Raw genomic sequence first — 23,889 nt, 5'->3', positions numbered from 1 at the left:
CCCCTTTGGATGTAATCAAAACAAAAACAAAGCATTAACTAGAAAAGGCGTCTGGTGAGGTGAGAAAATCACGCAGTGATACCCAAGGCAGGCGGTAACTATAGCTTTCGAAGTGCTTCCAGGCCCGGAGGAAAGCGTAAAAACGTTTATTTGCAGTGTTAGTTTTGGGAACGTGCACTTATCTTGAAACATCTCACCGGCTACACTCCCCCCGCATAACCTCCAATCAAACCAACTGCTAGACAACGACAGCCACAAGTCTATGATTGAATTTCTCCATATAGCTGCATGCACAGCCGACTTGTGCGAAATGAAAAAATAGCGGAATAATAAAAACACTTTTCGCAACTGACGTTACCCTCCATATAGGGGCTCAAGTCATGGTTAGAGCGTATACAGGCAAACCTAGGGCTGAATTATGTTGGCAGGAGAAGGCGATTCAGCGTAAGGCCAGAAGGCATGCACTATAGGCTTAGCCGCTTGAGGCAGAGGGACAATCGCCGACACCCCCCCCCCCCCCCCCTCCCCCAGTGGATCTGCCGCTGTTGCACCTGTCTTCCCTTCTCCTGGATGTGTTGTCACGAATTTTGTATAGGTAAGATTCCCTATTGGGGGGTTCATTAATATTCAGGCGTACACTGTACACATGCACTTTAATGTAACACACTTCAAAGATGATCTCAAAGGCGGATCTGGAAAGCATAGGGTGATAAAAGGAAGGCTGCCGCCAATACGGCTAGACAGAAGACCACAGTCCGCGAAGTCTTGGTTGACGTCAGCCCTTCGCCAGCTGACTCCACCGCCTTGTCTTGTGGGTCGTGGTGGTGCTGGGACGGCAATGAGCCGCTGCTTCCCCTGCTGCGTGTGTACTGGGTGCACACTTCCGAATATTTTGAGGTGAAGTTGTGCAAGCTGGTCTCATACGGAGCCTGCATCCCAGTCGCGTTAAAGCAGGATGTTTCGGCGCTGGCTTCGTCCACGCAGCTTCCATACCGGTGGTACAACCTGCAAGGTGCGCCGTAAATGGTAGCATGAGCGATAGATTAGACTTGCATTACCCGCGAGAGCGCGGGATTCACCTCTTAGGAACTGCCACGTTGTCTGTAATCAGAGGAACTCGCATGGGGAATGCAGATGCCGGTTGGAGACAGTGCATGCTTGCTTCAGCTTCATCAACAATACCGAGGACAAACGCATAGACTAAATTTGTTACTGCTGGTGTTCCTAAATGCTAACTGTCCTAAAAGGGTGGCTTAATGGGATGTACGAAAGCAGGGAATACAATGCCCTGGAAAAGGGTATGGGATCATCGACCGATTTCGCAGCATGTAAAGAAAGACATCTGGCTGGCACTTGCGTGAATGGAGCTTCTACACTACTGGCTGCCAAAGCTTCCTCTTTCGTATCAGAGAAAGCGAGAAAAAAAAGCGTTTGGCAAAGTTGGATAGGATGCCTGGTATCAGGCAACAGCGCACGCAGACGGCAGAACCGAAAAAGGAAAACACAGCTCTTGTCCTTAATCTTTTTTTTTTTTTTTGTAGCCAGGCTTTCATTCGCGATCTTCTGTATTACTTACCAGGCTACAAAAGTGATTGAAGGGTTAAAACCCTTAACGACCCGAATTCTCTTGCTTTGCTTTAGTCAGCGGTTTGTTACAGGCCAATTTGCTCCCATCCGGCGCTCCTTTATAAGCATCGATGAAACAGTTCTCCCATTCCCCCAAGCTATTCATAATCCTTAATTTTAATAGCCTTTCCGCCTTTGTACACGTCCAAGTCTTGTGCGGTACCTGCATGTCCAGTCTTATTGTCAGACTGCTTGAATTAAGTGATAGGCTAAAAAGGGCAAGGGTGTGAACGATGAAACGATTAAATGGGGCTGAACAGCAGCGCGCCGCTGTTCACGCAGTGGAGAAAAGATGTACCTGCAGAACTTGGGCGTGGCTATCGACTTTCCAGTAACCTCTCTTAGGAAGCTCTCGTAGCACTTCTGCAGGAAGCCAGCAAATTCCGTGTGACTGCAGTGGCGGTACTGAGCTGCAAAGGAAAAGGTGTCGCCGCATTTGAATGCGCGCCAGAGACGGGACATGCCGCGTAGAGGGAGGGCCGTCAAGATTGACTCACATCTCAGCATGCTGCAGTCACGCTTGTGCGCCTGCACTTTGGTGATGAACGCTTCCCGTGCCACGTAGACCACGTCCACTTTCCGGCTACAGGGGTGGCCCTTGAGCACCTCCGTCAGACACGGCTCGGCTAAGCTGGTGGCGTTGTGCTTCAGGGTCAAACTGCGGTTTCGACATGGAGTTTCATTGATACTACCGAAATTACGACCTCAAAAGAGATTCTGGCGAAGAAAAATATGACCTAACCGAAGTAGGTTTACGCCTAGAAAGGAAGCTGACATTCGTGATAAATGCGTCTACCTCTCATCTAGTTTTTGATTCTTACGCTCTTAATTGCGCTGCAATAAGATAGCCTCCTGGTTAGCGCAGTTGAATTGACCAACTACCTTAGACAGGCACCGGCCTCCAACCATAAACCAGGATACATTTTTCAACCACTGTATAGCTTTCTCAGGACTATATAACACTCCTTTGTAGCCCTATCGTTGCATTTGGGCGAATGATACAGTTCCTTTTAAAAGGAAGACAGTCTCCGTGAAGGAGTACATCGCGTAGAAGCACATGTAGCTGAACTTTCGCTCAGCGACGTAACCTCCGACTCCGCGCAGAGAAATTCTGGGCCCAACGCATAAACCTAGGAGAACAAGCAAGTCCGTCAGTTACCGCCTTTTTTACGACGGAGGGTATGGAGTTGAGATACGCAGCGCGGGGTGTATGTGGTACTGTCTGAATGTGCCCCGGAGAAAGAGTTTACAAAAACAATGGTGAGCGTTGCTACTATGTATAAGCGGTGGTGGAATGGAGAAATGGACGTCTCTGTGCCAATTTTATCTGTTGACGTTATCGCAATAAAATTGCTAACAACAGCGATAGCATCGAGTTCCAATGGAAATGTGGTTTAAATGTCGCTTAAATATCGCACAGCTGAGCTCTGTATTTGCGTATTAGCGCCACGTTGTCTGATCGTCGAGCAAATTTTCCCTCACCTGCAATTGTTGGAAACTGGACTGGACGAGAAACACGTGAACAAGTCCTCCACAATTTGCTTTCTGTCGCAATCGCGTGGTGCACCTGCACGAGAAAAAAGTCACTCGAGTTTTCCTTCAATACCATTCCAACGAGTTCCCAGCAGTCCACGAAAGGAAGTTGTTGTAGTTCTTCTCTCTTACGAGCTTGCAGATAACTTGCTTAGCAGCATAATCTATACGAAAACAAGTTACCGCTCTTCAGCACGTATCGTTACGGGGTGGCGAGGCCACGCGTGCAGGAGCCTAAAACAGAAGGTGCTTCCACTTTGAGTTCCGTTTCCAGACTCACTTTATTGGCAGAATCGAGAGAGAAGGAAAAGAAGTGTACATATAGAAAAGAATGGGGAGGGTGGCTGCAGGCATCCACCGCCACGCAAGAGTTCTCCTCGGAGCGGGCGGCGTGGGAGAGTCGTCTTCATTTCACAGCGTTCACTCACTGCGCGCACAACACACACACACACACACACACAAACCCAGACATAACTCTCGTGCGCCGGCGTCCTCGGGGAAACAGACGTCCCTCGAAGGGGTCTCCCCGAATTCCGGTGGCCGCCCCGAAGAGCGTCTGCGGCGATCGCACGAGGTGTCGAGTGACGGGGCCCAGGCGCTTTACGTGACCCGCTGGAGGCAGGCAAGCCTGTGTGATCTTCGTCTGCGTGTGGCGCCGACGCCTCCTCGGTCTCGTCCCCCGCGTTGTCTGCAGCTCCTTACAATAATACAACAATCTCCCCCGGATGAGCATTTTCTTGTGCTCATGGTTTTTTTTTTTTTTAAGGTTCCAAGGGATATAGCAACTGTACGGGCCGTCTGACCTCCGCTCCCCCGGGTAGCCTGAGCTTGCAAGATCGCACGAGGCCATCTCTTCCCTTGAAGGTTTCCGTGATTCGACCGGTTTTCCATAGGTGCCTTTTGAGGTGATCTTCCTTTAAGAGCACCAAGTCACCAGCTTGTAGGCCACTTGACACGGTAGGCTTGCTTAGGTGTGCCGATCTCAGCTCCAACAGGTACTCTTTGCGCCACCTTCGCCAGAAGTTGTCCGCGATGGTGCTGCGGTATCTCCAGCGCCGAACAAGTTGCTGGCCACCTGGAGATGTTGCGGCCGGAAGACGATGCGGTGGCAGAGCAGTGAGTTTTCGCCCCACGAGGAAGTGACCCGGCGACAGCGGTTCAGGCTCATCAGCTTCGGAATAAACGAACGTCAATGGACGCGAGTTGATGACTGCCTCCACCTCGTTGAGAATTGTTGTCAACTCTTCAAAGTTTAGGCTGCTCCGACCCAGCACCTTGCCCTCATGAGCCCGCCTTCATCGATGTACGGGTTAAATAGGTACACAGGAGATTTCTTCGAAAGCGGTCTTTGAGTGAGCAGGTTCGAGATGTCGTCGCCGAAGGCTTCTTTTTGGATGGTCGCCAACCAGTACCTTTCAGAGGTGATTATTTCTTCAGCTGTGAGTGACCCCTTCCTTTTTTCATCTTTCTTCCGGTAGTTGTCCACAAAACGGAGGACCCAAGCAGTCACTCTAAGTATCCGGTTGAACGAACTATGATCCGTGAGATTCAGGATCGGGTCTTGCGATGGAGACATCACTGGCATTGCAGCCACTCTCATTTCCTCTTTGTAGGAATCCGCTTGTTGTGACGCCTGATTACCCAGCATCGGCCAGCCTGACTCATCATTCAGTAGCCACTGGGGCCCTCTCCACCATAGTGCGCTCTGCACCAATGCCGAGGGCAGTATGCCGCGTGTTAAGAGATCCGCAGGGTTGTCCGCTCCAGGGCAATGCCCCCAATCTTCAGGGTTGGTCAGTGTTTGCAACTCTGTAACTCGGTTAGCCACGAATGGTTTCCATCGGCTGGCGGAACCCTTGATCCAGTACATGGCCACTGTAGAGTCCGTCCAGAGTCGTACCCGAGCGTGCTCCATTCTCAGCGTCTTTACGAGGCATTGGCGCAGCCGCGCGCCTATTAGGGCTCCCATTAACTCGAGTCGGGGCAAAGAGAGTCGTTTCAGAGGTGCCACTCGGGTTCTAGCCATTATCAAGCTGACGCCTACCTCTCCCGACGCTGATGTAGTTACGATGTATGCAACGGCGCCGTAGGCCTTGGGGCTTGCATCACAGAAAACGTGCAGCACTTTCTTTGTTTGATCGTCCCCGAAATCCGCGGCGATCATGCGTGGCACTGTAATCTGTTGAATGAGCGGAAGCTCGCTGCACCACTGATCCCACTCGGTTTGCAAACTACTTGGCAAAAGTTCATCCCATTTTACTCCCAGCTCCCACAGTCTTTGAAACATCATCTTAACATTCACTGTGGTGGGGGACAGGAATCCAAATGGATCGAAAATTCTCGCTGACACTTGGAGCACAAATCTCTTATTGTCCACTCTGGCGGAGAGAAAATCGATGAGGGCGGTCAACCTGTATTTGAACACGTCGCTTTGGAGGTTCCAGCCCACTCCCAACACCTTTGCGGCCGCAGCATGTCCGAAGTCATTGTATTGCTGCTGAACAGCACCCTGTTCCAATGAGTTTAGCAGCTCGGCATCGTTGGACATCCACTTGTGCAGTTTCATTCCTGCTTGTCCCATAATAGTAGTTGCCTCCTGGCACAGCTTCGTCGCTTGTTCTCGGCTGTCCACTCCAGTCACGAGGTCATCAACGTAAAGGTGACGGCGTAGGATATCCGCCGTTCCGTCGTACTGCTCAGGCAGGTTTCTTAGGTGATGGTGCAACGTCGCTGCCAAAAGAAATGGGCTTGAAGTTACGCCAAAGGGCACTCTTGTCATTTGGTAGGTCACGACTGGAGGAAGTTCTTCCCCGATCTTTGGCGTTCCTTCGTACCACAGGAAACGCACCGCGCTCCTATCCGTCTTGGCCAAAGATATCTGCAAGAAAGCCTTCTCGATGTCCGCAACAATAGCGATGTTATGGGTGCGGAATCTGGTCAGTACGTCAATGAGCTCAGGATTCAAATTTGGCCCACTCTCCAAAACGTCGTTCAGAGAGGGGCGATTGTTGGTGCTTGACGAGGCATCGAAAACAACCCTTAGCTTAGTTGTTTGGCTGTCATGACGTACAACAGCTTGGTGTGGCATATAGTACACCGGACTTGTACTGCCTTTGTTTTCTTCCACCTCCTCCGCGAAGCCCTTCTTAATGTAGTCACGGATGGAAGTATCGTATTCTTGCATTAGGTGCTCGCTCTTACTTAGGCGTGTTGTTAGAGACTTTAGACGCCTGGCAGCACATTCTTGGTTGTCGCTCAATTCCGTTGCTGTTGGCTTCCACGGGAACGATACCTTGTAGCGACCGTCTTCAAACCGGACCGTTTCTTTATGATGCTGAAGAACGGCATCTTCGGGACAAACTCGTTCGGTTTCGTTGATACCAAGGTGCTCAAGCTCCCAGAAAGACCGGAGTTGTGAAGCTATCTCTTTGTCTGTTTCTTCACTCACACTCGCTCTCATCACACTTGTCGCAGTGGAACAAATTGCCGTAGATCGGGTCGTGCCAACCTCGCCTTGCAGAGTCCACCCAAAAGCAGTGTCCACTGCCATGAGCTTAGGAGCCAGTCGCCTGACCGATCCTGTGACCACTGCCCAGTAGAAATCAGCCCCAATCAAGAGACCGATCCCCTCGTCACTGTGATCACCGTGTGAAACGTCTGCGACTTTCATTCCTTCCTCTAGCATTCGCAAAACGTCTGCGTCCGACGGAGCAGGCATGAGATCTGCACATATGCAGGGCACCTCGAGAGCTTCAACCCGCACCTCTGTTCTGTCATGCTGGCTTCGGAGCCAGAGCTCGACTCGACGTGACTTGGTATGCCTCGCAGCTTCCGCGCCTCCGAACGTAAAAATGTTCAGCTCCTCTTCGCCTAGGACCTTCAACTGCAGATTCTTGGACAGGTCGCTTCGTATGAATGTACGTTGGCTACCTCCATCAAGGAGAAGTCTCACCAGTGTACGCTTTTGTTGGCCCTCAGCCCAAGCCTTTGCTGTCTGAAGAAACACCTGTGACCCGTGATTACGAGCATCCAGTGACGACTGCAACACTGTCTTTGGGTCTGTCACTGTTGTTACGGTTGCATTCTCTTTGGCCGTGTTGTCAGCGCCCGACATGTTGGGATCACACAACGTGGTGAGATGTTTCCCCCCGCAACTTGCGCACTTCAACCATCTGGCTGTTCGGCATTCTTTAGACCTATGTCCTTTTCTTGTGCAGCGAAAGCAACGGTTGTCGCGCTTTAGAAGTTCCCGCTTTTCCGAAACCGACATCCGAGAATCACAGCTCCCAGCGTCGTGGTTGGAAGAGTGGCAGAACACGCATCCTATGCTGTCTCTGTCCGTTACGGCGTTCAGCAAAGCAGCAGAAGGCGCATGCGATCCTTTGAAGCCACTCTTGTGTCGGTTGGGAGCAGCGGTAGGCTCGCGGTGTCTGGAGTCAGCTGCTTGTATCTTTTCGCGCGTTTCTACCTCTTTTCTTAGGAAAAGCAAGAATGTTTCTACCTCGCTGCCCTCTTTTGTTTCATCGTGCCTTCTATAATATTCGAGGCAGAGATCAGCTGGCACAGCCTTCTTGAGTACGGTCAGCAATAGCACGCCGTATTTGCTAGCACTCACTCCCAATGCGGCTAAACTTCTGACTTCCGTCTGCACTTCGTCGACGAGCCCACGCAGTTTGTCGAGGTTTCGTACATCCTGAACCGGCTTCACATGAAGCAAGCGCGACATGTGCTCCTCGATTATCATTTCCTTTCGGCCGAATCTTTCTTGAAGGATGGTAAGGGCTACGTCATAATTTGCCTCTGATAGGTCAAGCCCTGCGATGGCCGCCGCTGCCTTCGCGGTCATGTAGCTGTTCAGATATTTAAACTTGTCAATTTTTGACAAAGTGGGGTTGCTGTGGATAGTAGAGTTGAATTGGCTCCAAAATCCTTGCCACTTTCTCAGTTCTCCTCCAAATTTAGAAATTTCCAACTTTGGAAGCCTCACGACTTGCACAGGGGGAACCGGAGTCATGCTCGTTTCTGCCTGCTGCCTGGGATCTGTCTGCCGCGTTGCTGCAGTAGCTGCTGCCTTTTCATTGCCGGACTTCAGACCTTTTATCCAGCTTCTGACTTCGCTTTTGGCTACGATGATTTTCTCAGCGTAGGATTCAGCGCTTGCTACATCGTCTTCTAGCTCTTCCACTTCAATGACTGTATGGATTTCTTCATCCAGTTCTTTCAGAGATCTTTCTTTAAGAGAGAGAAGGTCCAAATTGGATTCCAGCTCACCGATTGATGCGGAGTCCCTCTTGTCGGTGATGTCGTTGATCAGCTTTGTAGTCGACAATCGCACCACGGTCCGCTTGCGTTTGAGGCGGCTGACGTCCATCTTTTTTGAAGTCCCTCCTCCCGGGTTTCGGCACCAGAAAATATTGTTGTAGTTCTTCTCTCTTACGAGCTTGCAGATAACTTGCTTAGCAGCATAATCTATACGAAAACAAGTTACCGCTCTTCAGCACGTATCGTTACGGGGTGGCGAGGCCACGCGTGCAGGAGCCTAAAACAGAAGGTGCTTCCACTTTGAGTTCCGTTTCCAGACTCACTTTATTGGCAGAATCGAGAGAGAAGGAAAAGAAGTGTACATATAGAAAAGAATGGGGAGGGTGGCTGCAGGCATCCACCGCCACGCAAGAGTTCTCCTCGGAGCGGGCGGCGTGGGAGAGTCGTCTTCATTTCACAGCGTTCACTCACTGCGCGCACAACACACACACACACACACACACACAAACCCAGACATAACTCTCGTGCGCCGGCGTCCTCGGGGAAACAGACGTCCCTCGAAGGGGTCTCCCCGAATTCCGGTGGCCGCCCCGAAGAGCGTCTGCGGCGATCGCACGAGGTGTCGAGTGACGGGGCCCAGGCGCTTTACGTGACCCGCTGGAGGCAGGCAAGCCTGTGTGATCTTCGTCTGCGTGTGGCGCCGACGCCTCCTCGGTCTCGTCCCCCGCGTTGTCTGCAGCTCCTTACAATAATACAACAGAAGTGATTTAAAACGCGCAGCGTACGGGAAGAAAGCTGTACTTGCATTTTATCTCATAGCGGCCAGCCAAGGCTTCCGACTTATTGCGTATTGCTGCAGACTGCGGACTGTCGACATTCTTGCCGAGGATTATGGTGGCTTCTGTGCACAAAGTGAATAACTGGAGTGCACTGAAAAAAAAAATCACAAAAAGTCAGTTTACATGATTTGTAGTGGCAGGCTTTGGTAGTAATATGTCGGTGCTTTTGGAGGTTAGAACACTTGCTAAGACACTACTCTCGGTATCTCACCCAAACTACACAAATTAGAGCTAAGGAATGCTGATATGCATTGTGTATGTCACAGCGTGTATAGGAGAGCGCTCATGCGCTCACTCGAGCTTCAAGTATGGTGGAAAAGTTTGGGGACTGTAAAGCTGCGCATACTAAACAGCTCACAAACGGCGTAACACCATATCCGCACAACGTGACAAGTCTCCAGTAAAGACCGAATTCGTGGTTTCAGAACAAGGCCAAAATATTTACGCCTGAGAAATCAAACTGGCTCTCTTCCCTTCGGAACTGATAATCACTGGAGAAATATTTCGTGTACGGTTTTAATGGTTCGGATATTTATGTGATTTTAATGTATGGGTTGTTTGCGCGCCTAATATACGGTGTATAGGACCGTGTTACAAAGAAAAAAAGATCAGTGAATAGGCATGCAATTCAGCAGTTTTAACAAATGTTAAAAGTTTCTTCAAAATAGATTTCTGCCCAGTGCAAGAATCTAGATGACTCTGGGGTGATGAGACACCCCCAGAGCGTTCATCCCGCAAGGCCAGGTTGTGATTATGGGCGTTATGATAGGGTTTGTAATAAACCCACCCACCTCTATTCTTCAATTATATTGATCATTTCATTGCATGGCATGCGCATATTTCATATTTCCACTGTTCTTTATTCCCTTTTATTTATTACCATGTTATGAACAGCTCATTGTACTATTCGCTGGGCAACAAAGCCGCATGCGTTCCTCTTTGACTTTGTCCCGTCAATATGCTTCGAGTGTGTAGTGACCGGCCGTGATGATTCAGTGGCTATGGCGTTTTACTGCTGAGCAAGAGGACGCTGTTTCGATCCCGGCCGCGGCCGCTTCTGGCTTCAGACGAAAAACGAAAACATCCATGTGTAGAGATTTCGGCGCCTAATATACGGTGTATAGGACCGTTTTACAAAGAAACAAGATCGGCGTATAGGCATGCAATTCAGCAGTTTTAACAAATGCTAAAATTTTCTTCAAAATAGATTTCTGTCCCCAGGTGGCCAAAATTACTCGAGAGCCCTCCGCTACGGCGCGCCTCATAGCCCATCTTCTGGGCGTAAAACCTCAAAATTTGCTTTTTTGAAAAACTTGATCGAGTGTGCGGTTGGAGAATGCTCCTTCTCTTCCCCGCTTTACCTTAGCGAATATCATGTCTTTACATTATCCTTGTCCTCCCACAGTATCTGGGAGCGTAATTAATACACAATTAAAACTATAATGTTTGTTAATGAACGAATGCAGCGTCTCTCGTGATGTCCCTGAATCTGTCGCGATTACTCTCTGCGTCCGAAGTTTCCGTTTCAGCTTCGCCTTAACCATTCCTCTGATTGCCTTTGAGCCATCTGTTGTACGTGGTCAATTGAGCAGGGCTCCCGTTATCTACGCATTGATGGATTGATCCCAGCCTTTATTCGGGGAAAGGGAAGGTGAAAGGATGTGGAAGTAGCAAAGGTTTTCGTCAAATATTGAATGACTTTTTGAGCACTCATTTTTCGTCCATGGTTTTAAAGGAGTGCTGGCACAAAATTTCGAAGCTCAGATAACTATGTAAAAAGCATCGTTTGTATATGGAGATACCTCCTCGGAAGTTTAAACCGTAACCATTCAGTAGAACGTATTTTCAATCAATTTTAATCCTTGCGCGCCCGATAAAGCTCATCCGCGCCATCGAGCAAACTCCTGACGCCATCTGCGCTTCTACTTAAACGGCCGACGTCAGGGCTCCCGTGATGTATCGGGGTGGCCGCGGTGCCGTTGGCGCGCGCTTTTCCCCCTTGTGCATCAGGTCATAGTTTTTGGGACAGACGTTACGTGCGACTACGGTCGGTCGGGCCATTCTGGCGCGCGCGCGCGCGCGCCCAGACTGCCATTGGCTGTGGTGCGACGAGAACAGCTAGTGACGTCAAATGCGCTTTCCCGTCATGGCGGGTGCCTCGGTGTTCGCTTCACCGAAATCGAAACTGACACGAATAAACGGAGCTGTAAGTAATTATTTATGATACATTCGACAATATAATGTGCCGCACTATGATTAGTGGGCTCGTAATCACCTATAGCTGCGAAAAAAAAAACGCAAGAAAAAATTCGTGTCAGTACTCCTTTAAGGCTCTTCTAGGGATAGGTATTCACACCCGGACAACACTAATCTCGCAAAGCCACTCTGTATACTATAATTGCCTAGTGCTTCAAGAAAATCGATGTCGTGATTTTGAGGATGTAGAGTGTCCTTGTCTCGAGGGACGGGATGAAACAAGTCCTGTCGTTGGAGCGCGAAATAACAACCACCCACGCGAAGTGATGAGGGTCCGACGATACGTTCTGTTGGCGATAAGGGCGATACGGAGGTTGGTGGCCATTCGGATGGTACCATTTCATCGTAACAGAGAGCGTGTAGGCACTATTGGCGGAGCTTTGTTTATAAAAGCGTCGGCTATTCTGGGTATTTGAAGGTTGGTTCGATTCCCATCATCGACTAAGCAAAGGTTCTCTTCGTGGATGTTATAGTGTCTTATTTTTCGGGAGCTAGAGAGACCAATATACCACCGTTTACTCAGCCCAAGAAAGATCATAGTCTTCGAAGAAAACTTTACAAAGAAGGTCGGCTAGAGAGCTGTGGTTGGCTTATGGTATACGCCCGATTATTTTTGTCCTCTGGCAGTCAAATGATAGTAACGAACCTCGCTCGATCCTGGGCCTGAATTTTAATTTCGGTCTTGTAAAGGGGCAGTACGTGACTGCTTTGAAACGTTAAATGCAGCGAGCGTTCTGGCTGGTAAGTACTTACCGGCACGCGTCAAGTACTTTTGTCTCCCGAATCTGAGCCGCCTTGAGAAGACGGTCGGACTTCCTTAGCATGAGCCGGCACCGATCAAACTCGCTCTCCAGAAAGTTTACGCCGAGTGAATTAGCTGTTTCTGAAATGGTGACCAGTAAATAAAGGAATCAAAATCGATTGTTTTGAGCCAAAGTCAAATGGTGTTACCGTTTTGTGATTCCGCGAAATATATAAAATAGTTATAGTCGCATCTGTGTTTGCTACGCCTTGCGGTGGAAGCGTTCTCTGGGGAAGTGTTTCAACGTTACAAATTGTGGCTGGACTTTATTGAAGTGATGTATTTACTATTTTTATAGCCGGCCCTTACGATCACATACATACCTTTAGCGCTCCTCAGGTGGTCCGGTGACCTCCTTTCTGAAATCGTGTACCTACGTTAACTTTGAACAATCATATCCAGTTTGTATTCACACGGTTCATATTTCCGGCAAAAGTTACCCTAACCATTAAAATCATTTAACCACTGTTGTCCAGTTTCAACTTAGTCATTATAGAAGTACAACTTTGCTCTTACCCAATGGGGCTCTTTGATTTGCAACCTATACTCACCGCGGAAAGTCAGCGTGTATGCCGAAGTTCTTCCCGCCTTAGTTGCGAAAAACGAATGCCCGATTGCTTCGTGGGGAGTCCGCGGTGAGTCTGGGACTGATAAAGGGCGTCCGTGCATCCTTACACTTATTGCACGGTCGACTGCCATGGCGTTAATAGAATCACGCAACTCCAGAATTGCGGGTAGTGGTAATTGTTGGAGTTGTAACTGCACACACCCTTTACTCCGTAAAGAGACGAAAGCAAGAGATATATTGGTTTGCATCGGTAAAATAACGTTCCCTCATTTCCAAATATACAATACTAAGCAACAGAAGCCCTCCAATCTATAGAGGCTGTAAGACCACTGGCGAGGTCGTTTACGTACAAAGCGGCGTATTCCGTGTAAGTAGCAGACGAAGCCGCCAGTTTGTTTGAGCAACTAGCGCTGCGGAACCTACACCTCCGCGAGACGATAATAACTGCAGCTAAAACCACTAAATAAGCTACGATTTTTTAGTGCCTGTAGGTTACGCTAGGCCACTGTCGGTCTTTCCCAGCGGGAAGCAAAGCAGCCGTTTTCCACCTTCCAGCCGGTTGAAACAGCTAAGTACAGAGCAGCACGGCATCGTTACTCTGGGGCTCAAAAAGTCACTCTTAACGTGTCATACAGCCACACTTCGCTGCCTTTTTTTTTTTCAATGCTCTTTTCTCCCCCGGCGAGACCCTTCGCCCCCCCCCCCTTTCCCTCTCTCTCTCTCTCTCTCTCTCTCTCTCTCTCTCTCTCTCTCTCTCTCTCTCTCTCTCTCTCTCTCTCTCTCTCTCTCTCTCTCACACACACACACACACACACACACACACACACACACACACACACACACACACACACACACACACACACACACACACACACACACACACACACACACACACACACACACAATCACAATTTATAGAAGAACTCACGCGACAACCCCGAGGCACTGAAATATCAGCGCCCATGGGTCTTCCGGAGTAAACAAATGCCACGTGACGCGGTTCGACCAATGGCCGCTGTCAGCGGCATACAACAATGAGAGAAAACAGTGCCGATAATCTAAAACCTGATGTAGTAGTGGTTCTAGCCGCGGCGTCTTGAAGTGCCAGTTCATCTGGGCGGAGAGCTCGCCGGGCTGGTGCGTCCTGTCGCGACCCAAGCTGCTCCATTCGAGTTCGTGGAACCGGCGGGGGCAGGAACAAACGGAACTAATCACCGCCGCAATCTTGACCCATTTTACATCGACCCACGCATTAAACGGACCGCTTCTCAATCGGAAAACAATGACATTTGTCTGCCGATCCCCTTTGTTATAATCGTGCCGCGAGAGGAGGATTGCGTTGTGCGACGCGTCTGAGCTCCCCCACCCCTGAACCTTTCGAGTCGGCGCGTGTTCTTACCGCCGCGTGCTGGCTCGTCTGAACGTGTAGCGCTCAAGCTTTTGGCCTGTAAGCTGTGACGGCTAATTGTTCAGCAGATGGCTCTGAGAGACAGCTGTTCGTGTGACTTTGGGCCTTCCGTACCCGAGGGAGAAAAATGCCGAGGATTCATAAGGTCGGTCTTTGCAAAAAAGGAGAGTTCTTGTCTGAGCGTTGGAGCTAAACAGATCCCGGCGAGACGTGGGGTCTCGACCGATGAAGCTGGTTTGGGATTTATAGGCCCCCTAAAACGAGAGGTAAATTTGGAGTTGAGGATCACGTCGGAAGTCAAAGGTACGCTAGACGGATTCTACGGAAAGAACAGAGTCCTGGGCGTTGGCGCTGAAGTGGTTTGTGTACACTTAGAGCATCGGAGAGTTAGAGTTTGTAGCGCTCAAATGATCTGTACGCACCTGGAGCTAAAGTCTAGAGTCTAACTGCCGTCTGGAAGTTTTAATTTTATTACTCATGTGCCCAGTTATTTCAATGTAAATAGTTGTAGTAAATGTCTTAACTTCCCTTCAGCATGTCAACAACGTCTCGAGCTCGTCACTTCGGCCACCACCCCCGAGAACTCCAATCGCCATCGCACTGCTGAGTCCTGTTTTGTCCCCTGCTGACTCTCCTGCTGAGTCTTCTGAATCACTAACTTTACTGCGACACTTTTGGCGTGTTGGTTAGACATAATAGAAAAAAATACAACGGAGCTGGAAAGAGGACAGGATGGAGAGGGCGTGACGCACCCGATTGCTGAACAAGCAGTTCGCTGAAAAATACTGCAAACACATCCTCACGCACGCACGCACGCACACACACGCGCGCACACACACACACACACACGCGCGCACACACACACACACGCGCGCGCGCGCGCGCACGCACACGCACAAGCATACATACATACATACATACATACATACATACATACATACATACATACATACACATACATACGCACAGCTCTGGGAAATGTTTGCATCTGTCTGCGTTATGTTCTGTGCAATCTACCAGTACATCAAGGGCGGTAAGCCCGTGTCCCCATCTAGCGCATTTTGGTCTTTGCGCACCGTTAAAAAGGTAACAATGCGTTTCATGTGTGTGTCCTAGAGTTAGACTGAAAAGTGTAATTTCTATTAGTATGTTCTGTGCGGCAGAAGGTGATTGTTCTCGCGCGGATAGCAGCCCCAGCCGACGCGGTCAAGGCAGTGTAAGCTTCTGAAGCCTTGTGTGCTTTACCACTCTAATGAGCCCCTGAAGCTTTGTAGGATGAGTGATAGAGATGCTAGTGGAGAACGAAGCTGAGGTAGCTGTATAGAAACGGTTACATTGAATGCGGCGAAAGTTTACAAAATTCCTCCGAGTTCTGAAAGACAGTACGTCGGGCAGACAGGAAGATGCTTAAACGATGAAGAAATTCTTTTGAACGGAATGTGCGCGATGGCTTTCTGGCTTTCCACTGCTCCATATGCGAATGCACGCCTCTTTTTGAAAAAAAGTTGTTTTCGACAAATGTGCCGCGCACGTCGCTCGCTCACTAGATACTTGAAGCTGAGCTGATAAAAAGGCTCGGCTGGGACGCGCACGGATGAGCTCCCCTTCACTGCATTCCTAAAGACAGCTGATTTTTTTACGCATGCGGCCTTGGTATCTGACGTAAACTCGGAGACAATTTTCTGTGGCAATGCAGTCAAGGCTACAGAGCCGAACCACGCCGTTTCGCTGCGCACCTGGAAGTAGTTCAACAAAAATAATTGGCTGGCTGTAACCTAAGCAATTCAAAAATATATAGTTCTTATTGTTTCGCCTTGGATTGATTATACCGCTAAATTACGAACCGAGTATATAAAACAGAGGGCATTATATTTTACATTTTCGGATTTTTTTGGTTGCGACTGTCGCCACTGGCGTCGCAATGGTTCCCTTCCGCGAAAACATGGCGTCTTCGTCGACAGCGTTATGGTTAGCCAGCTCGCGGCAGCTCGCCACTTCATTCCCCGCATAGGATTTGTAAGAAGCTCGAGGAGCAAAAGCGGTCAAAACAAACGAAGCAAGTGGTTTGCGAAGTGTGCGCCCAAGTGAGACTGATGCAACGGAAACTCTCCGTCCTGTCCGCAATCCGTTTGGTTAGCCAGTTTGCCGTCGTAAGCGAGCGGGTGCGTAAGCGTGTGTGCGTGCTGCTGCGCTATGGAAGTACGCTACACATGTTGGTGGTGCTTGCTGCCCAGTTTTCAGCCCCAGAAGAGTTTACGAATCAGTGTATGCCGTCACAACTGTAGCGCTGATAAAGTTCACTTCACTTCTGAACGATACAGAGTTGGGCGGTATAGTCCACGGTCGGTCTGAGTGCTCCAGCCAAAGCGTTGGCTTGTGTTTACAAACGAAGCATGGGGAAGGAGACGCCAATATGATTGCATTCCCGGTGATCGTGGTTTAGCACACTCAACCACTTAGCTCACGCGTATAAATGAACTGCATTAAATGCGGATCTGTCACGCCGAAACTGAAACCGAAACCTGTTTATTGGGGGCTACTTTGCCGCAGTAACACAAAGCCGTTAGCCCCCTTTCCCTCCCCCCACAGCTTTCGATCTATGGCCACAAAAAGTTGTCGCCGAGTATGCCGCTGTTGCTGGTTGATCCCGCGTTCGTGAGCTTCACGTCTGCTGTTCTTGTTCCGACTGCGCTGTATTTTTTTTTTTCTGTATATAAAGATTTTTTCTTAGACCCGAAAACGACTGAAATACGTACACAGATGGCCCCGGCACATGGCACTCGATGAGTTGTGTTGAAAGTCTATTTTAAAACCTTGTTAACAGTCTCGCAATTACAAGATTGACGTTCTGGCTCACGAAAATACAAAAACGGATTCGTCTTTCAACTTTCGGCACGCTGGTTCTACGCCGCAATACCGTATCAGTCGTTTGTGGTGGCATAACCTTGGCCCGAAAAAAGGTGGGTTAAACGGAAGCGAGAATTTTCTGCCCTTTTTCATTGGTTCATTTGTAATGACCGAATGCAGCTTCAGTCGCTTAGAAAGCAAGGAGGCCGCTGCAAAACAACCAATATTTGTATTATAAACGCAGCTTAATTTGCCTTTAATGTCTCTCTCGAATGATTCCTGTGGGCGCGGAAAAAATAACAGGAGCCCGTAGTGAAAGTCTTTCTAAACGATTTCGGGGTTTTGAAGCGACTTCTGAGTATTTTTGTGTTTTATCGTCACTTTTCGTTTCAGATTCATCCTACTGACGCACTTCCGCACTCACGTATTGGATATGGTTTTGTTTGGTGAATGACCATCATATCAGGTATGTTATGCTGCAACATCCCTATAAGCCAAGCGGTATAAATGAAAGAAGTCCTTACGGTCAAAGCCGCAAGCTGCGCGGTAGTCGAGGAGAACCTCGCCTGCATGGTTGGCAACACCGGCCACCTTCTTCGGGTCGGCAGTGCAAGCCAGCTTGACGTTGGTTTTATCCACGCAGTTCAGATAGTTCGCCATGGAGAGCGGGCTGCGAGGTGACAGAGCAGATGCGTTCGTGAGGCACCGAACGTCGGCGCCAGGGTGGGCTTGCCCGACTAACCTGCATGATATCGGCTTCCGAGCCGTGGTGTTCTGGAAGATGGACGACTCGCATTTCTGCAAGTCCCGCAGCACTTGGTTCTTCTCGCATGAGCCTGAAACAGAAAATTAACCGAGAATAACACTTGGAGTTGGATTTTGTATTGCGCGTTCAGCGCAAGAAACGCGGGTTTTCTAAACAGTATACTAGTATAGCCGGTTCTAGTAATTTCGTCGCACGGGGGAGCTTTAAAACATGTCAACGAAGCGGAAAGTTTAATTACCCGAAGTAATTACCCGAAACATTGCCCCAACGAGATCTGTAGAGTTTGTGGAGTCAAGTGATGGGATTGAATTTACCTAGACCAGATTCATGAGAGCCTTTGTGCACATTCGTGGTCGCGGCAAATTGATAATGCTAAGAAGTTTTTTTTTTGTTTTATCGCAAGAGTAATGTAAGCCAAAAATGTAAGCCAAAAATTTCCGGGTAGCTTCACCGAAACAGCCCACCTAGTGTTTTAATGAACTAAACCACGGTTTTTCCGTCGCGTGAAGCCGCCAAAATGACGCGAAAGTCACTCACCGACTGGAGCGGCATGCTCGAAGCAGGTCCAGTTGTAAGTGTTGAAGAGGTAATTTTTGTAATACTGAACTTCTGCGAGCTTGTACAGTACGGTGTTCTTGTCACAGGATGTCTTCTGCATGGCACGCCTGTAGCATTTCTGGTATTCCCTGGTTCCTCTGCGCGAAATTCAAAAGCGTGCCGTTGGTGTATCGGGATCGATAGCTGAATGAAACTGACCACACCTTCCAATTTAGAGTACTACTGTTCAGTAACAAAGAACACTATCGCCTCACTGCGCAATTTTTAGCATTTAGCTGTAAGTGTCAAAGAAATGAATTTATTTTGACTTTTTGAAAACAAAAGTGCCCTCAGGGACCCTGCAGTTGTGTCAAGCTGAATAGCTTTATAAGGAGCATTTCAGAACTGTCATGTTGTTATATTTTTTTTTTGAGGCGGGTAAGCTGCATTTTTTTCAGATGGTTCAGTGGCATTGTATCTTCTTGTAGGGTTTTTTTTTTCTGTTTAACAGCCTCTTTACGTTCTCTCCGCAATGAACTTACCCGCAAGCTGTGATAGGATTCTGGACCCAGCCTTGCTGGACAAATGGTAGAACCTTGACTTTTATGATCGGTGTGCACTCGGCAAGCTCGGCGTACAATGCACCGATCTGACAATCTGCAACGTGCGAATGGAGTATTTAGTGGACAACTTCCTTGCGGAGAAGCAAATCTTCGGGATGTGTATACCTAGGTTCACGTGGCAGGTCTTCGTGTACGGCCTTAGGAGCTTGTCTGTGAAGTAAAGTACTTCAGGCGAGGTTAAGATGTTTTGGTAGTATTCGCAGTCCGACTCAAATATTGAATTTCTTAAGCACCATTGGTAGTTCTGGACCTCTCTAAAGAAAAAAAAAGACATTCAGGACCCTCTAAAGAACAATGGCCCTTACACCAATTTAGATCGATTTCTCACCTGCAATCCATGCTACCAAGTATGTCGACGTCCACGTAGTCATGAACCCGCGATTTCATAAAACTCGCCTCACATTTGGACAAGTACAGAAGCAACATCTCTGGGTTGCACATGTATTCTGGTAAGGGACGAACAGGAGTGCTTATTAATGTTAGACGCAAGTTAACGAATTCGTTTTAGCGTAAACTGGAATTAAGACGCACCGCCATTTCCGTTGCAGACCCATTCATATTTCTTAGTCAGCACCGAGACGTAGTACCGCGATTCCTCAGAGAATGGAATCTTTAGCCCATCAGAGCAGTCTTGGGTAGGTATTTTTGCAATGCAGTTCTGGTACTTCCTCATTGCCCTAGTTATTCAATAAAAGCGACAAGAACGACAAAGTCAGGGTATTGACATCAGCATGAGATGCTTTACGCTAAGAAAAAAAAATACACGTGATTACGGTTGCCCGCAGAGGACGCCCTCATTTTGCTTTGTTACCCCTCTTTCCAGTGCGGGTGAGACAGTTATAAACGTACTTGCACGCGTCGGTCAGGAGTGGCGAGTCGCTTGGTTCGTCAGTGTACGGTATCACGTCCGTGGCAATAATTTGACTGCAGTCGATGTACCGCATCCTCAAGGCTTCTTCGTTGCATCGGGACACTTGTCTAGCGATTTCTACACCACCATCTGAAAAGCGATTTCATCGTGAACGCACACTGATCCACGCGCGCTTTCGCGCGAGCTTACGCACCTTTGTAGTCACAATAGCGCGCGTACTGATTCGGAATGTTAACGGTGAAGTGCTGAACAGCCTTGCTCTCGAGCCTCGAGTCCTGGCTGCATGTCTCGGGAATCGTGCTGGACATGCACGTCTTGTACGTGGTCAGGGCTCTAAAAAGCACATAGGACGGCGTATCAGTGTACACAGACTTGCGTCGGAAAGCGCACTTTTCAAATCTAGGCACTTTAAAGGGGCCATGAAAACAAATTACAAATCTGGCTCATCAAAGCGCTGATTTGTCCCGATAAGAATTATACCAGTTTTAAAGGCAACTTGAACGTCCCGCACTTGTGACGTCACAGGCGTTCGTGCGATCGCCGGCCGCCCATAAGAAGCGCCGCCAAGAACAGGAATGCACTGTTGTAGTGGTGTCGGTAGTTTTTAGGTTATAAACGTCTTTCTATAAACTTTTTAGGTTAAAAAACGTCTTTCGGGGCTGCAATGAACTTGAGTGAGTTAAAAAGGGCAAGTTCTTTCAAATCCAACCAGGGTGTATTTTGTTTTTTTGGCCCCTTCAAAACAAAGCAACCCCTGTTACGCTGACGCCAGAGCAGACGTGGTTGTTTGCTTATGGGCTAGAGTAGAGTCACTACGCTTATTTAGTGGCTCTAGGCTAGAGGTAACGTCCCCTACTTTTACCGAAGATAGACGTCGGAGCCCCGTGTGTAGTTGTATTTTTTCCTGCCTTCACTTATTTGCTGTGTTTCCTTGAATGGGCGCCGTTCTGATTGCGTTACGAAGAGGGCACAGGCGGGAGAGTCCTTTTCTTGCCCTCAAAAGCTGTCGTGTGCTGCATTTCGTGCACCGTATCGAAACGTGCGTGGGGTACCCATACCTGCAGCCTGCCATTTTTTCGCTGACAGGGTTGTTCGTCGGGCCCGTTGGCGAAACCGCCTTTTGCAGTTCAGAGGCACAAATAGCCATCTTCCGCAGCATCGCGTGGATGTCACATCGTCCTCCTGGAAACAAACGTAAGACGCGTAGAATTTTTATATGCCACGTAGCTTGTTGCTCCAAATTACTACAGCAGCAACTATGGGCTCTCGCCTCTCGGGAAAGTATACTAGCGAACGCAAGACTAGCGATTGAAGCAAGAGTTTGAAGAATCAATAGCAGTCGTGTGGATTCCAAGGTTTTCATCACATTACCGGGGTATCACACCGAACTTGACTCAACGGTATTGTTCGTTCACTGCGCAATAGAGGCCGCAAGATGGGTAACTGCAACGTTCGGTGCTAATTTTAAAAGCCTGAAAAAAAAAAAAACCCCTGCTTATGCTTAAACGCGTCTTTACGGCAAGACTATTGACTGGTAATAACGTTCCGCCATGTGACTGAATAACTTGGGCAACATTCACTCTGAGCAAAAATAAAAAAATACATATATTATCGAATGACTCGATCTCGATAAAGCGAGCTACAATATAGCAGCACAGCAAATTCATGGCTTGTTATTAAGGAAACGAACGATGCTGGTCACGTCGAAAACACGTAAAACATGCGGATATTTTAGCTTATCCAGCGCCGTACTGCACCTAGTTCGCTTTCTTGCGTTACAGTGCTAAGCACATTTTATACAGCGGGAGTTGGATACGTGTAACGTATGCGAAGTGACGGTTCGTGTGACATGTATACGCAGGGATGGTCCATGAGAGTTGACCTCATTAAGTTTTCACAACGAATGCGGAAGTGAGAAATAGTACAAAAAAACGCCGCTATGGGTCGCACTTGGTGTTAAGCGCGCTGAAGATGAACCTATAGGCTGTGCGGCCAGCAGCATTGGATATGCAATAACAAATTCAAAACCCCCGAAGTTCTGGGGTTTTTTTAGGCGGTAACATGCGCCGAAACCTCGCATACAGTGGCGTTTATTTATCCTCAATAAGAAAAAAAAAAACCAGCCACTTCACCCAGAATATGAGCCCGCAAGCTACCATGGTATGCTCAGCAGCAGAACGCCACTGACCACGACGGTGCTTACGAATTGAGGAATGTCCGACACCATTAAGATCGTCGCTAAGCCTATGTTAGTCCCGACCAGAGCCACAGCCATCAATTCAAGAAGAAAGAAAAATAGGCCCGACTGCAAGAAGGGTAATTATTTTTCACCCATTAAAACCGTAATTTAACTTGCAAAATGTGAGTTATTATACCGCTTCATGTTTCCCAGTTGGAGCTGCGGGGCTTGTGCCCACCCGTTTCTTTTTATGTTGATAGCACCATAAACGTACATGCAACACACAATCACTTATCGCCTTACGCTGGCTGATGAGGTACACCGCAGGCGTCATCAAGTAGACCATGCCGCCGTGCAGGCGCCATTATCAGGGACGCCATAAAGAACTGAACGCGCCAAGGCTTGCGGAGGCTAAACTGGTGACTTGGTGCTGGCTCAAGGATTATGCGAATGCCAAGAAAGCTTTTAACGCGGTATCCGGAGTAGGGATACGTATCACCACACGGCTTTCTAACCTCACCTCCCGCTTTCCGCTTCACACCAACAGGTCTTCGCTCGCACGGGATTGGTCTTGCCTTGCGAATGGAACAACTGGCTTTATTTCTGCGTTTCTTTCTTCCTTTATTTTATGGCCCTTATTTTTGTCATTTCTGATATGTTGTAATCATGTTGCTGTACGAGGCTGAATTTCAGTAGGGGTGCATGAACCCACCGCGGTGTCTAAGTGGCTAAGACATTAAGCTGCTGAGCACGAGATCTCGGTATTGATTTCTGTAAACAGCTGCAAAAAAAAAAAAAAATGCCTGTTTATTTCGGTGGGCACCGAATGCTTCAAAGCAATCCGCAGGTTTTCACTCATAAAAAGCGCTCATTTCGGTGGGCACCGAATGCCTTAAAGCAATCCACAGGTTTTCACTCATAAAAAGCGCTCATCTCAGGTAAGGCCTCTTTTAGATATTTCAGATAGGAATCGTAAATTTGTATTTTTAAATTTCGGTTCGCATTCGACTCGTGATGTTACTTGCGGAATTTTCGAATATTCGGTTTTGGCCGGTTTTACCGAGGTCAAAGCCCCATGGGTTCAGTTGATTCGAAAAGGTTAACGTCGCACCTCGCTTTCCTATTTCAACATCATCTAAGAACGGAGGAGGAAGTTCTTGGTTAAGTTCGGGACGAAAGTGGGCTTCATCTCCCTCATGAACGTGCTTAAGATTTACCGCACCTATTCAAAATAAAAATATACAAGAAGTACGTATTATCATACTGACCAGTTAAAATACTTACAGCTAGATAAAACAGACCCATTAGAGGAAAGCAGGTGCACCGAGAAAATTCTCTAATGAACTATATCACTGCTAGCTTTCTGATGCTAATAATAGTGTTTGTAAACTTTGTAACTGCATTTCATGGCCATTGAATGTTAGCTGAACATGAAACGGGCAAGTAAGGGGGCAGGGGGGGGGGGGGGGGGGCAGTACTGCTGGAGGCCGCCTTGCGGAAAACGGGAAACCATGTTCAGCAAATACGGAGAAAAAAATACAGCGACGCTGAAAAATAACTTAAATCAGCACTATCGATTGGTGACTATAAGGACTGGTGTTTACGCTGCTCACCTCACGTCTGTTTCCCTGGTCTTTTTTCTACAAATATTCAGTTGGGTATTTGAAGACAGTTCTCTTAGAATATGCGTACGTGATTCGAGTTGAATCGCATACGCCAACTTTTTTCTCTGTCCATTCGTTGTTAGGTGGGCTAACAACTATACCGACCCC

At 48.3% G+C, this 23,889-nt stretch overlaps 1 protein-coding gene across 1 annotated transcript in view; it reads right to left on the bottom strand.

Annotated features, from left to right (window-relative positions):
* Nucleotides 1-544: 544 nt before the first annotated feature.
* The window catches only part of LOC144161354 (uncharacterized), a 151,244-nt gene continuing 127,899 nt past the window's right edge, over nt 545-23,889 (bottom strand). Inside the window, exons 110-125 of the mRNA XM_077692105.1 lie at nt 20,997-21,120; nt 20,132-20,271; nt 19,917-20,067; nt 19,599-19,744; nt 19,396-19,513; nt 19,173-19,321; nt 18,987-19,101; nt 18,445-18,602; nt 17,884-17,977; nt 17,666-17,811; nt 12,270-12,399; nt 9,227-9,351; nt 3,109-3,193; nt 2,124-2,284; nt 1,925-2,036; nt 545-1,005 (exon numbers count right to left, since the gene is read on the bottom strand). Coding sequence (XP_077548231.1) covers nt 681-1,005; nt 1,925-2,036; nt 2,124-2,284; nt 3,109-3,193; nt 9,227-9,351; nt 12,270-12,399; nt 17,666-17,811; nt 17,884-17,977; nt 18,445-18,602; nt 18,987-19,101; nt 19,173-19,321; nt 19,396-19,513; nt 19,599-19,744; nt 19,917-20,067; nt 20,132-20,271; nt 20,997-21,120 — 2,279 coding nt within the window. The 3' untranslated portion in view covers nt 545-680. The remainder of the gene's footprint in view (nt 1,006-1,924; nt 2,037-2,123; nt 2,285-3,108; nt 3,194-9,226; nt 9,352-12,269; nt 12,400-17,665; nt 17,812-17,883; nt 17,978-18,444; nt 18,603-18,986; nt 19,102-19,172; nt 19,322-19,395; nt 19,514-19,598; nt 19,745-19,916; nt 20,068-20,131; nt 20,272-20,996; nt 21,121-23,889) is intronic.

The sequence above is a fragment of the Haemaphysalis longicornis genome, unplaced genomic scaffold (genome assembly GCF_048455015.1).
Source record: "Haemaphysalis longicornis isolate Haplotype H1 unplaced genomic scaffold, Haemaphysalis longicornis Haplotype H1 scaffold_1, whole genome shotgun sequence".
Taxonomy (NCBI): Eukaryota; Metazoa; Arthropoda; class Arachnida; order Ixodida; family Ixodidae; genus Haemaphysalis; species Haemaphysalis longicornis.
This window is presented reverse-complemented; position numbering and strand designations above follow the sequence as displayed.